A 14,229-nucleotide genomic window follows, 5' to 3' on the forward strand; every position below is an offset into this window, starting at 1 on the left:
ACAAAAATCTCTGAAACTGGAAACACTTATCTCCCTCACTAGCTTTAAACACCAACTGTCAGAGCAGCTCACAGATCACTGCACCTGTACATAGCCCATCTATAAATAGCCCAAACAACTACCTCTTCCCCTACTGTATTTAGTTATTTATTTTCCTCATTTACATCCCAGTATTTCTACTTTGCACACTCACCTACTGTCAAATCTACCATTCCAGTGTTTTAATTGCTATATTGTATTTACTTCGCCACTATGGCCTATGTATTGCCTTTACCTCCCTTATCTTCTTGAGGATGACGAGAATACAGTTCCCATGCAGGAACATCACTCAGCGGAATTTCAGAGCGCCACCGATAGTTTTTGATAAAACTCAAACTTTCATTAAAACACACATTCAAGGTAGTGAATTAAAGCTACACTCGTTGTGAATCTATCCACCAAGTCAGATTTGTAAAATGCTTTTCGGCGAAAGCATGAGAAGCTATTATCTGATAGCATGTACCCCCAAAATACTGCAACGTCACCTAACACGACAGATTTTGCGGTAGCCGGCGCTACCCAAAACGCAGAAATAAAATATAAAACATTCATTACCTTTGACGAGCTTCTTTCTTGGCACTCCTAGATGTCCCATAAACATCACTATTGGGTCTTTTTTCCGATTAAATCGGTCCATATATAGCCTAGATATCGATCTATGAAGACTGTAATCAAGGAAAAAACTGAGTTTGATAACGCAAAGTCATTTTTTTAAATTAAAAAAGTCGACGATAAACTTTCACAAAACACTTCGAAATACTTTTGTAATGCAACTTTAGGTATTAGTAAACGTTAATAAGTGATCAAATTGATCACGAGGCGATGTATATTCTATAGCTGTACGTCTGGAAATAATGTCAGGGTAAATCTCAACCAAAATATCCGGTTGGAGACCGGAAGAACTGCGCTGACTTGTGTCTGTTTGACCAAGAAACAAATCGTAGGCAAATGACAAGACTGTTGACATCATGTGGAAGCTGTAGGTATTGCAACCTCGGCCCCATTTAATGTGGTTCACGTTTAACAATAAGTTGAAGTGGTGCATGGATATATTATCCCATTTTCAGTGATCAGATTTTCCTGCGCTTTTCGATGAAACGCAGGTTCTGTTATAGTCACAGCCGTGATTTAACCAGTTTTAGAAACGTCAGAGTGTTTTCTATCCACACATACTAATCATATGCATATACTATATTCCTGGCATGAGTAGCAGGGCGCTGAAATGTTGCGCGATTTTTAACAAAAAGCTGCGAAAATTTGCATGAGCCCGAACAGGTTTTATCTCATCTCATTTGCTCACATTGTATATAGACTTATTTTTCTACTGTATTATTGACTATATGTTTGTTTTACTCCATGTTCTCCATTTACTCCAACAACTCTGTGTTGTTATATGTGTCGAACTGCTTTGCTTTATCTTGGCCAGGTCGCAGTTGTAAATGAGAACTTGTTCTCGACTAGCCTACCTGGTTAAATAAAGGTGAAATAAAAATACATTTAAAAAAAAAACATCTTTACGACACTGTATATCGACATAATATGACATTTGAAATGTCTTTCTTCTTTTGGAACTTCTGTGAGTGTAATGTTTACTGTACATGTTTTATTGTTTATTTCACTTTTGTTTATTATCTACCTCACTTGCTTTGGCAATGTTAACATATGTTTCCCATGCCAATAAAACCCTTAAAATTAAATTTAAATTGAATTGAGAGAGAGGGAGAGAGAGAGGCCTCTGTTATGTGTGGTCTGCTTGTGACAAGGGCCCTCATGGCTCTCCCTCCTTGTCCTCTTACTACACATAGAACACTGCATTTCCTTCCGTTGCTTTCTAGAAGAGAAAAACATATTGTGGACAGGCATTTCATGTCCCCACATAAGAGGGAAGTGCAGAGGTTTAAAGGGTGGGTGGGTGGATGAATTGGGAGACAGGGGGTGGGGCCGTGGAGGTTATACAAGGGGTGTGTGGTGGGGCCTCTGCTCACATGAACCCACTCGTTAGTTCTAGCCCATGGCTAAATCAGACTAATAGGTTTTTTTACACTAACTAGGTGCATTCAGAAAGTATTCAGACCCTTTGACTTTTTCCACATTTTGTTACGTTAACAGCCTTATTCTAAAATGTATGAAATAGTTGTATTTCCCCTATCGATCTACATACACTACCACATAATGACAAAGCAAAAGACAGTTTAAAAAAAAATGTTTATAAATGTATTCAAAATAAAAAACTTTGTCATTTATGGGGTATTGATGAGGGGGGAAAACAATTGATCAATGTTATAATAAAGCTGTAATGTAACTATATGTGGAAAAAGTCAAGGGGTCTGAATACTTTCTGAATGCACTGTGCCTCTGTTTTGCTCATCTGGATGTATGTATAATCTCTCATTTTAAAGTAAACACCACACTGTTGATGCACAGTTGGCAATGTAGACCTAAACAGTGTCTTGATTGGCACGATCAGTTGTCTTCAAGATGTTTTTGCCATAAAAAAATTGTCCTAAAAATCACTGTTCATAAAAGGTCTAAGTAAATATAGAACATCAGACAGACTATCTGCATTTGCATCAGTTCAATAAATGAAGGAACCCTGCAGGGAACATCTACTTCTGACAGGCTTCAAATAAATAGTTCACTTTTGTCTGTTGTGCTAATGCCAGAGATCTGGGTTTGCGTCCCAAAAGGCTCTGTATTCCCTATGTAGTGCACTACTTTTAAATGAATAGAGTACCATTTAGGACAGACCCTATACAGAGTTAATGGCCTCATGCTCATTGTCCGGGACCTAAAGGAACTGAATAGGTATTGTGCTGGATGGCTGTGAATTTTTATTGGCATAGCTCTAACATCACAATGTCTCCTCTACTCTCCTCGCCTCTAGAACTCTTTGAATAACCCTTCTGGTTTCATTTATAACCCTTTTGAGTTCCATGTAGAACCCTTTACACAGAGGATTCTACATGGAACCCAAAAGCGTTCTACCTGGAACCACAAAGTATTCTACCTGCAACCAAAAAGGTTCTTCCTGTGGGGACAGTTGAAGAACCCTGTTGGAACCCTTTTCCTAAGGGTGTACAGCACTTTGGTTTAATGAACGTTCTCTGAATGAGAAAGTAATTATTTCACTCTAAAGGATGAAAATGCGGTGGCTGCATTTCTTGTTGCCAAAGAGATGGGGGAGAATCAATGTAGTTGTGCAAGCTGGACTAAGTCAACAAGTTTTCCCAGGGTTGTCCGAAAGGGAAAGGGGGGTAAAGAAAGAGAATTGCAGGCAATAAGATTAGTGTGTAAAGGGGGAGAGCAGAGGAGAGAGACTGGGGGCCATGTAGGGGTCACACAGTGCACCTCTGAAAAGAACACATACATCTTATTCACACAAAAGGCTGAACTGGGGGAAATACCCCATAAGAACAGCTGACACTGAAAATATGTCGCTAACTAACGTCATTGCTATTGAAGCAAGCTTATTGTCCCAGTATGTTATCCTCCACAGAATAACAATTTTAAAAAATGTCTCACTTTAACATCCTTTACATCCCGTCAAAGAGATTCAAACTCAGGTACAGCGACTCAGCTGAAGCAGTCCAGCCTGGAAGTCACAGCTAGTTTCAATTCCTGTGTTAGAAAACGTCAGGGGATAGTGGTGGCATGTGTCCTAAATAGCACCCTAGTCATTATAGAGGGAATGGGGAGCCATTTGGGACACATACTTGGTGAGCATGGCAGGTCTCGGATTGTCATCAAGTGTTTTCTCTATTTTCAGACTGACTCACCAGGTTGTCTTTTTGTCCCACCAGGCATTGCAGCATTGGACAGCCGTGCCTCTGGGAAGATGGGTATGCGGGCAGTGGTGTACTACATGACCACCACAGTCATCGCAGTCTTCATCGGCATCGTCATGGTGCTCATCATCCACCCTGGGAAGGGCTCCAAGGACGAATTCAAAAATCAGCAGAAGATCGAGCAGGTCAGCCCTGCTGACGCTTTCCTGGACCTCATCAGGTAGGACATAATTATTGTTGTGTATTCAGGGTGGTGCCCTGACCGGGACTCAAACCCAGGTCCAGCGATTGTCAACCCAACACCTTAACCGTTACGCCAAGAGATCCGGAACTTGCTGACGAGGTCACTTGGTGTTGAGTTAGAGTCGCAACTGTAATTTATACTGCTTCCTGTTGCTGTTCTGTTCTTGTTTCCTGTTGCTATTCTGTTGTAGTTTCCTGTTGTCGTTCTGTTGTTGCTTCCTGTTGCTGTTCAGTCGTTGCTTCCTGTTGCTGTTCTGTTGTAGTTTCCTGTTGAAGTTCTGTTGTTGCTTCCTGTTGCTCTTCTGTTGTTGCTTCCTGTTGCTCTTCTGTTGTTGCTTCCTGTTGAAGTTCTGTTGTTGCTTCCTGTTGAAGTTCTGTTGTTGCTTCCTGTTCAGTCGTTGCTTCCTGTTGCTGTTCTGTTGTTTTTTCCTGTTGCTATTCTGTTGTTGCTTCCTGTTGAAGTTCTGTTGTTGCTTCCTGTTGAAGTTCTGTTGTTGCTTCCTGTTGCTGTTCAGTCGTTGCTTCCTGTTGCTGTTCTGTTGTTTTTTCCTGTTGCTGTTCTGTTGAAGTTCTGTTGTTTTTTCCTGTTGAAGTTCTGTTTTTGCTTCCTGTTGAAGTTCTGTTGTTGCTTCCTGTTGCTGTTCAGTCGTTGCTTCCTGTTGCTGTTCAGTCGTTGTTTTCTAATTTTCTCTTACATTCACATGAATGATCAGTTTGAATGATCAGTTTGTCACTGTAAAGGAAAATAAAAAGCAAGTAAAATACTTTTTTCAGTAGTGAGATTTGATTGGTTTGTTTCTCTCTTCTAGAAACATGTTCCCTCCAAACATTGTGCAAGCTTGCACACAGCAGGTAAGTCTTTTTCTGTTTCAAAATGTAAACCTGGACCGTACATCGATCTCACTGACATATTTGTACAAAGGGAACAATGTGAAACCCAGATCAGTGCCATTTCCAGATAGTATTAACGAAGCCTAGTAATATAACCCACAGGGAAATATCAAAGTCCACTGCTTATCGTGAATACACCAAACATTAGGAACACCTTCCTCAGAACAGACTCAATTCGTCAGGGCATGGACTCCACAAGATGTCGAAAGCATTCCCCAGGGATGCTGGTCCATGTTGACTCCAATGCTTCCCACTGTTTTGTCAACTTGGCTGGATGTCCTTTGGGTGGTGGGCCATTGTTGATATACTGGTGAGTGTCAAAAACCCAGCAGCGTTGTTGCAGTTCGTGACACAAACCGGTGCACCTGGCACATACTGTCACACCCCTTTCAAAGGCACTTAAATAATTGTGTCTTGCCCATTCACTCCCTGAATGGCATACATACACAATCCATGTCTCAAGGCTTAGAAATCCTTCTTTCACCCATCTCCTCCCCTTCATCTACACTGTTTTGTAACAGGGTTCTTCCTGGGACGGACCAAAATGCAGCGTGGTTGAGGTTAATGTTTTTAATAAGAAAACTAAACATGAACATAATTACAAAACAATAAACGTGGAAAAACCGAAACAGCCCTATCTGGTGCAACAAACACAAAGACAGGAATCAACCACCCACAAAACCCAACACAAAACAGGCTACCTAAATATGATTCCCAATCAGAGACAATGACTAACACCTGCCTCTGATTGAGAACCATATCAGGTCAAACATAGAAATAGACAAACTAGACATATCACATAGAATTCCCACTCAGATCACACCATGACCAAACAAAACATAGAAACATACAAAGCAAACTATGGTCAGGGTGTGACATGTTTGAAGTGGATTTAACAGTGGACATGTGGTCCTTCTGTAGCTCAGTTGGTAGAGCATGGCGCTTGTAACGCCAGGGTAGTGGGTTCGATTCCCGGGACCACCCATACGTAGAATGTATGCACACATGACTGTAAGTCGCTTTGGATAAAAGCGTCTGCTAAATGCCATATATATATATATATATAGAAAGGGATCATAGCCTTCACCTTGTCAGTCTGTCATGGAAATAGCAGGTGTTCTTAATGTTTTCTGCTCTCAGTGTACATGACATATTATACAATAATATATACCATTTAGCAGATGTTTTTATCCTTAGAGACTTACAGTCATGCGTGCATACATTTATTATATCGGTGGTCCCAGGAATCAAACCCACTATCCTGGCATTGCAGGTGCCATGCTCACAACCCACTGAGCTACAGAGGACCAGGTTTTTTATGTAATCAAGTGTGTTGTTTTTTTTCATTGTTAATCTGTTCATAGAAATCAACCTACCCGTATACAGTGCATTCGGAAAGTATTCTGACCCCTTGACTTTCCACATTTTGTTACGTTACAGCCTTATTCTAAAATGAATTAAAACAATAATAATCCTAATCCATCTACATACAATACCCCATATTAACAAAGCAAAAACGTGTTTAGACATTTTTGCTAATTTATTACAAAATAAAAACTGAATTACCTTATTTACAGAAGTACTCAGACCCTTTGCTATTAGACTCGAAATTAAGCTCAGGTGCATCCTGTTTCCATTTATCATCCTTGATTGGAGTCCACCTGTGGTAAATTCAATGGATTTTACATGATTTGGAAAGGCCCACACCTGTCTATATAAGGTCCCACTGTTGGCAGTGCATGTCAGAGCAAAAACCAAGTTGTGAGGTCGAAGGAATTGTCCGTAGAGCTCAGAGACAGGATTGTGACGAGGCACAGATCTGGGGAAGGTAACCAACATTTTTTTAGCAGCATTGAAGGTCCCCAAGAACACAGTGGCCTTCATTATTCTTAAATGGAAGAAGTTTGGAACCACCAAGATTCTTCCTAGACCTGGCCACCCGGCCAAACAGAGCAATCAAGTAGATGGGTCTTGGTCAGGGAGGTGACCAAGAATCCGATGGTCACTCTGACAGAGCTCTGGAGTTCCTCTGTGGAGATGGGAGAACCTTCTCTGCAGTACTCCAGCAATCAGTCCTTTATGGTAGAGTGTCTAGATGGAAGCCACTCCTCAGTAAAAGGAACATGACAGCCCGCTTGGAGTTTGCCAAAAGGCACCTAAAGGACTCTCAAACCTTGAGAAATAAGATTCTCTGGTCTGATGAAACTAAGGCTGAACTCTTTGGTTTCAATGCCAAGCATCAAGTCTGGAGGAAACGAGTCACCATCCCTACGGTGAAGCATGGTGGTGGCAGCATCATGCTGTGGGGATGTTTTTCAGTGGCAGGGACTGGGAGACTAGTCAGGATCGAGGGAAAGATGAACTGAGCAAAGTACAGAGAGATCCTTGATGAAAACCTGCCCCAGAGCGCTCAGGACCTCAGACTGAGGCAAAGGTTAATCTTCCAACAGGACAATGACTATAAGCACACAACCACAAGACAATGCAGGAGTGGCTTCGGGACATGTCTCTGAATGTCCTTGAGTGGCCCAGTCAGAGCCCAGACTTGAACCCGATCGAACATCTCTAGAGAGACCTGAAATTATATGTGCAACGACGCTCCCCATCTAGCTTCACAGAGCTTGAGGAGATCTGAAGAGAAGAATGGTAGAAACTCTCCAAATACAGTTGTGCCAAGTGTCATGACATGCTCTTTGGGGAAGATCTCTCTCTCTCTCTCCACAGTTTTATGATGGTCATAAATACCTGCAGGAAAACTCTCTCCAACTCTCAGCAATGGAAGTTAAATCCCTTTGTTACCACAGGGAGAGACGTTGCAGTTCAGTAAACAGTATTTCTGTATTCCAAACATTTGGAATGGTCCATGGGTATTTAAAGAACAATCCTGTCGAATTTGGTAATAATTTGTGATGTAACTAAAGACGGTAGAACAACCTACACTGTATCTCTGACTGTATATATTTACCCGTTATCAGACTCACATCCAAATGTGGAGGAACGTATATGATTAAATGTGAAACCAATTTGTGAGAAGATGTAATGTGATGTTAGCCTTCTAAATGGGGCGGCAGGGTAGCCATGTGGTTAGAGCGTTGGACTAGTAACCGGAATCCCCGAGCTGACAAGGTACAAATCTGTCGTTCTGCTCCTGAACAGGCAGTTAACCCACTGTTCCTAGGCCGTCAATGAAAATAAGAATTTGTTCTTGCCTAGTTAAAGGTTAAAAAAATGAGAGAATTATTTTTCATTTGAAGTCTTAATGAAGTCAGTGGCCACGCCCACAAATTACATCGGTGTCATAGAACGCCCCCTTTTCCCAGAGTGTATAAAACCCACTTCCAACAAAATGTACATTAGGCCATTGAGGCCAACGAGACCAACAGCTTGAGCTGAGAGGCACGTAATGGCTAGAACTCTGAAACTTTCAACAGAGAAGAAGAAAATCTCTACAAAACTAAAGACTACACATTCACAGTCTGCAGCTGTATATGTAATATAGTCTAAGAAACTTGACCGAAGACGAGAGGAGAACATTTCCCTATCAAACGACCATTGGTACGGCTCACATATCCATTGCAACAGACAGAAGCTACAACTACAAAGGATCTTGGGGACAAACCAGAGGCTTTCTGTCAACTGACTCTCCAGCAGACGGACTGGCGATTTCAACAGAGGCATACAATCGTAAATGTGTAAATTGCAATTATTTTCGAATGAGCGGCCATTCATGTGCAAGGTATTAGCATTTCCATGAGCATAGTTATCAGCTGTGTATACGATAGTAGAGTCGTTTTGTTTTTTCTCCCGCTCTTTCTCACCTGCCCCTCCCTTTTAATTTGGTGTAACAAGCCGTCATATTGGTTTAGTCCACTAGGGACTTTTCATTGTATCATGTATAAAGTATAACCTATCCTGTGTGTATTTATGTACTTCTGTGTGATATATTTAGTTAGTTAGTAAATAAATAATTAAGCAATTGGTATATCACTGATTCATAATCTATACTAGGGCTCGTGCTGATATCCAAGAGTTTGCGACCTTCAGAATATGACTGATGATGTGATAATACATTAATAAGTGACTGTAATTCTGGAAATAGTAACTCTTTAAACAACATTTTCCCGTGGTGTTAGTTTAATCATGTAATAATTACACATAGACAATTGATTTGATCATTTAAGTCTTCACATTAATGATAGTCCAAGACACACGTGTAGCATCATACCCCAAAAGACTCAAGGCTGTAATCGCTGCCAAAGGTGCTTCAACAAAGTACTGAGAAACAAGACTGAATGTGATATTTCAGGTTTTTTTGCAAAGTTTTTGCTTTGTCATTATGTGGTATTGTGTGTAATTTGATAAGGGGAAAAAAACGAGTTAATCCATTTTAGAATAAGTCTGTAACGTAACAAAATGTGGAAAAGTCAAGGGGTGTGAATACTTTCCGAATGCACTGTATAAACACTGAACAAAAATCAATAAAGCTTTGCACCTTTGCCCTACAGTTTAAAACGCAGTACGGAAAGAGAGTGGTCCATGTGAAGATAACGGTGAATGATACCCTCTTCGTCTTGAACGGGACCCAGGGGCAGCATATCATGCGGGAGGAGGTGATCCCCATCCCGGGGCAGGTGAACGGGGTCAATGCCCTGGGTCTGGTCGTGTTCTCCATATGCTTCGGTCTCATCATTGGCAGCATGAAGGAGCAGGGAAAGCCCCTCAAGGACTTCTTTGTCTGTCTCAACGAGGCTATCATGAGACTGGTGGCCATTATCATGTGGTGCGTGGTGCAGTGTTAGGCATGGTTTGAATTCGGTTTAGGGCGAAGTTGCCCCTAGACATTGATATTGGTTCAGTTTTAGGATTGTGGGACTGGAAGCTGATCCTAAATCTGTACCTAGAGGAAACCTCACCCCGGAGAGTTCAAATTACAAGGTGGCTGGGAATTACAGGCTGGTTGGGAATTACAGGCTGGTTAGGAATTACAGGGTGGCTGGGAATTACAGGCTGGCTGGGAATTACAGGCTGGTTGGGAATTACAGGCTGGTTGGGAATTACAGGCTGGTTGGAAATTACAGGCTGGTTAGGAATTACAGGCTAGTTGGGAATTACAGGCTAGTTGGGAATTACAGGCTGGTTAGGAATTACAGGCTAGTTGGGAATTACAGGCTGGTTGGGAATTACAAGGTGGCTGGGAATTACAGGCTGGTTGGGAATTACAGGCTAGTTGGGAATTACAGGGTGGCTGGGAATTACAGGCTGGTTAGGAATTACAGGCTGGTTGGGAATTACAGGCTGGTTGGGAATTACAGGCTGGTTGGGAATTACAGGGTGGCTGGGAATTACAGGCTGGTTGGGAATTACAGGCTGGTTGGGAATTATAAGGTGGCTGGAAATTACAGGCTGGTTGGGAATTACAAGGTGGTTGGGAATTACAAGGTGGTTGGGAATTACAAGGTGGCTGGGAATTACAGGCTGGTTGGGAATTACAGACTGGTTGGGAATTACAGGCTGGTTGGGAATTAAAGGCTGGTTGGGAATTACAGACTGGTTGGGAATTACAGGCTGGTTGGGAATTACAGGCTGGCTGGGAATTACAGGGTGGCTGGGAATTACAGGGTGGCTGGGAATTAAAGCGTGGCTGGGAATTTAAATCTCAATGTACCGGTCTCTCACCCATTTAATTAACCTCTATATCTATCCAATAAAGAGAAAATACTTCAAAAAATAAGAAAAGTAGAACTTGGTATTGTGTACTATGTGATAGTGGAAATGTGTTTATCTTGACGGTACCACAATAACGTGATGTAGCACTCGCTTGGTATTGTGAGCCTAAATTTGACATGGGATTTGTTTTGCTTTTTTTTTGCATCAGGTATGCACCCGTTGGTATCCTGTTTCTCATCGCTGGGAAGATAGTGGAGATGGATGACATCACAGAAACGGGCGGTCAGTTGGGCATGTACACAATAACAGTCATCATTGGCCTGTCTATCCATGCCTTCCTGGTACTGCCCACACTCTACTTTGTGATCACACGGAAGAGTCCCTTTGTCTTCATCTGTGGACTCCTACAGGCTCTCATCACCGCGTTGGGGACCTCATCTAGGTGAGTTGTCATGGTGATAGACAGTAGATCTGACTTTTACTGACTCCTAATGTCTCGTCTGTCTCTCTCTCTCGCCTTTCCTCCTGTTCACCCTCAGCTCAGCCACGTTGCCCATCACCTTTAAGTGTCTGGAGGAGAACAATGGGATAGATAAGAGAGTGACACGCTTCGTGCTGCCAGTGGGCGCCACCATCAACATGGACGGCACCGCCTTGTACGAAGCTATCGCGGCTCTCTTTATAGCCCAGGTCAACAACATGGACATGAACTTTGGACAGATCCTCACTATAAGGTATGTCCATCCAGTCCATTAACCAAGCTATTTGGGATGAATCATGACTTACGCTTAGTCTCCCACTAACATCAATGCAAATTCATGGAAGTAAAAATATATTTTTCTGGGATTTAGTCAGCTTCTGGGAAAAGGAGGAGCTGCAGAGGTTGGTTTCTTTGAAACTGAATGAGTCAAGGGTTTGTTAAGGATTGGTGTCCCTTCCACGGGACGGTTGAGCTAACGTAGGCTAATGGGATTAGCATGAGGTTGTAAATAACAAGAACATTTCCCAGGACATAGACATATCTGATATTGGCAGAAAGATTAAATTATTGTTAATCTAACTGCACTGTCCAATTTACAGTAGCTATTACAATGAAAGAATGCCATGCTATTGTTTGAGGAGAGTGCACAATTTTGAACATGAAAAGTTATTAATAAACCAATTAGGCACATTTGGGCAATCTTGACACAAAATTTTGAACAGAAATGCAATGGTTCCTTTGATCAGTCTAAAACGTTGCACATACACTACTGCCATCTAGTGGCCAAAATATAAATTTCACCTGGGCTGGAAATAATACATTATGGCCTTTCTCTTGCATTTCAAAGATTATGCTACAAAAAAATACAAAATAACGTTGTTTTTTTCTGCTATGTATTATCTTTTACCAGATCTATTGTGTTATATTCCTTTCACATTTCCATAAACAACAAAGTGTTTCCTTTCAAATGGTACCAAGAATATGCATATCCTTGCTTCAGGGCCTGAGCTCCATGCAGGTAGATTTGTGTATGCCATTTAAGGTGAAAATTTAAGGAAAAAAAAGGGCTAATCCTATTAAGCGAAAAGTCTCTGACAGAAGTGATGTGTCCACAGAACTAGAATGGCATAACAGGTGGGACTGGCAGCTAGTGTGTTCATCTAATCCAATGTTTCCCAAACTCTGTCCTCAGGACCCCAAACAGTACATGTTAAATTCGTTTTTTTAATTAGGTGAGTCAGTTAATAACAAATTCTTATTTTCAATGACTGCCGGTTCAGTGGCAGAACGACAGATTTTTTTTAACCTTGTCAGCTCAGGGATTTGATCTTGCAACCTTTCGGTTACTAGTCCAACACTCTAACCACTAGGCTACCTGCCACGCCACTAGGCTACCTGCCACGCCACTAGGCTACCTGCCACGCCACTAGGCTACCTGCCACGCCACTAGGCTACCTGCCACCCCACTAGGCTACCTGCCACCCCACTAGGCTACCTGCCACCCCACTAGATTAGTTTATCATTTGAATCTGCTATGTAGTGCTAGGGCAAAACCAACATGCACCCTTTGAGGACTGAGTTTGGCAAACCCTAATCTATTTCTTTGGTTGTGTCTCTCTGTCCTGTGGAATAGCATCACGGCCACCGCAGCAAGTATCGGTGCAGCTGGGATACCACAGGCTGGACTGGTCACCATGGTGATTGTGCTGACCTCTGTTGGACTGCCCACTGATGACATCACCCTCATCATTGCAGTGGATTGGTTCCTGTGAGTACAGTCTATTTTCTGTAACAATTATTTATAGTTTGACTGATATGATCATCTTCTAAAGAAGTTTGGATAGTTACTGTGTGGACAGAGTCAGACACAGGGATGACATTTTAGGATTTTGGGTCCTGACTAGCTGGACTAGTAGACTGCAGTTTCTAACCAGCCCATGTGTTTTTCCATTAGCCAAGGGTCCAAAATCTATGCCATGCCATATTTAAGAAGACAGATTTCGGGCTATATTTTAATATATGTTCTACTAGCCTGGTCTGAAAACTAGCCAGTGACTAACGGGTTAGCTTAATTTCCATCTCTGGACAGAAACCAAAGCCTTAGGGAAGACTCAGTCGGTATAGGTAGTGAGATACTCCCTTCACATTCCATTCTCCCCAATCCATCTGTTTCTGATTCTATCGACATGTGATTCCTCTAAAGATCTCATGCATGGGAGTGGCTGAGCGTTTCCACTTTTCTTTTCTGAGTTTATTTAAACATACCCATTGTGTTCAACGATAATCATAATATTGTTGTATTATATATTTTGTATTGTAGATATGTAGTGGTGTAATAATTTTACATTATGTAGTGTTTTATATTTTGTTTTATATGTAATGTACGTGCTTTAATATATTTCGACCCCAGGAAGTGTAGCTGCTGCCTTGACAGGAACTAATGGACATCCCTAATAAACCCCAGGTAGAATAGCTGCTGCCTTGACAGGAACTAATGGACATCCCTAATAAACCCCAGGTAGAATAGCTGCTGCCTTGACAGGAACTAATGGACATCCCTAATAAACCCCAGGTAGAATAGCTGCTGCCTTGGCAGGAACTAATGGACATCCCTAATAAACCCCAGGTAGAATAGCTGCTGCCTTGGCAGGAACTAATGGACATCCCTAATAAACCCCAGGTAGAATAGCTGCTGCCTTGGCAGGAACTAATGGACATCCCTAATAAACCCCAGGTAGAATAGCTGCTGCCTTGACAGGAACTAATGGACATCCCTAATAAACCCCAGGTAGAATAGCTGCTGCCTTGACTAATGGAACTAATGGAGCTGCTGCCCCTAATAATAAACCCCAGGTAGAATAGCTGCTGCCTTGACAGGAACTAATGGACATCCCTAATAAACCCCAGGAAGTGTAGCTGCTGCCTTGACAGGAACTAATGGACATCCCTAATAAACCCCAGGTAGAATATGGAACTAATGGACATCCCTAATAAACCCCAGGTAGAATAGCTGCTGCCTTGGCAGGAACTAATGGACATCCCTAATAAACCCCAGGTAGAATAGCTGCTGCCTTGACAGGAACTAATGGACATCCCTAATAAACCCCAGGTAGAATAGCTGAC

The 14,229-nt window shown here is 42.0% G+C and overlaps 1 protein-coding gene across 2 annotated transcripts in view; it reads left to right on the top strand.

The window, feature by feature from the left end:
- The window catches only part of LOC118392850 (excitatory amino acid transporter 1-like), a 33,922-nt gene that overhangs the window by 13,024 nt on the left and 6,669 nt on the right, over window positions 1–14,229 (top strand). Inside the window, exons 4-11 of one of the 2 annotated variants that reach the window (XR_008063687.1) lie at window positions 3,840–4,044; window positions 4,877–4,919; window positions 9,464–9,738; window positions 10,834–11,067; window positions 11,165–11,359; window positions 12,740–13,840; window positions 13,960–14,067; window positions 14,108–14,215. Coding sequence is in view for 1 of the 2 variants with exons in the window: in XM_052461067.1 (XP_052317027.1) it covers window positions 3,840–4,044; window positions 4,877–4,919; window positions 9,464–9,738; window positions 10,834–11,067; window positions 11,165–11,359; window positions 12,740–12,874 (1,087 nt within the window). In the remaining variant the exon portion in view is untranslated. The remainder of the gene's footprint in view (window positions 1–3,839; window positions 4,045–4,876; window positions 4,920–9,463; window positions 9,739–10,833; window positions 11,068–11,164; window positions 11,360–12,739; window positions 13,841–13,959; window positions 14,068–14,107; window positions 14,216–14,229) is intronic. The other variant, XM_052461067.1, reaches the window with a different exon arrangement.

Source organism: Oncorhynchus keta, chromosome 14 (assembly GCF_023373465.1).
Source record: "Oncorhynchus keta strain PuntledgeMale-10-30-2019 chromosome 14, Oket_V2, whole genome shotgun sequence".
Taxonomy (NCBI): Eukaryota; Metazoa; Chordata; class Actinopteri; order Salmoniformes; family Salmonidae; genus Oncorhynchus; species Oncorhynchus keta.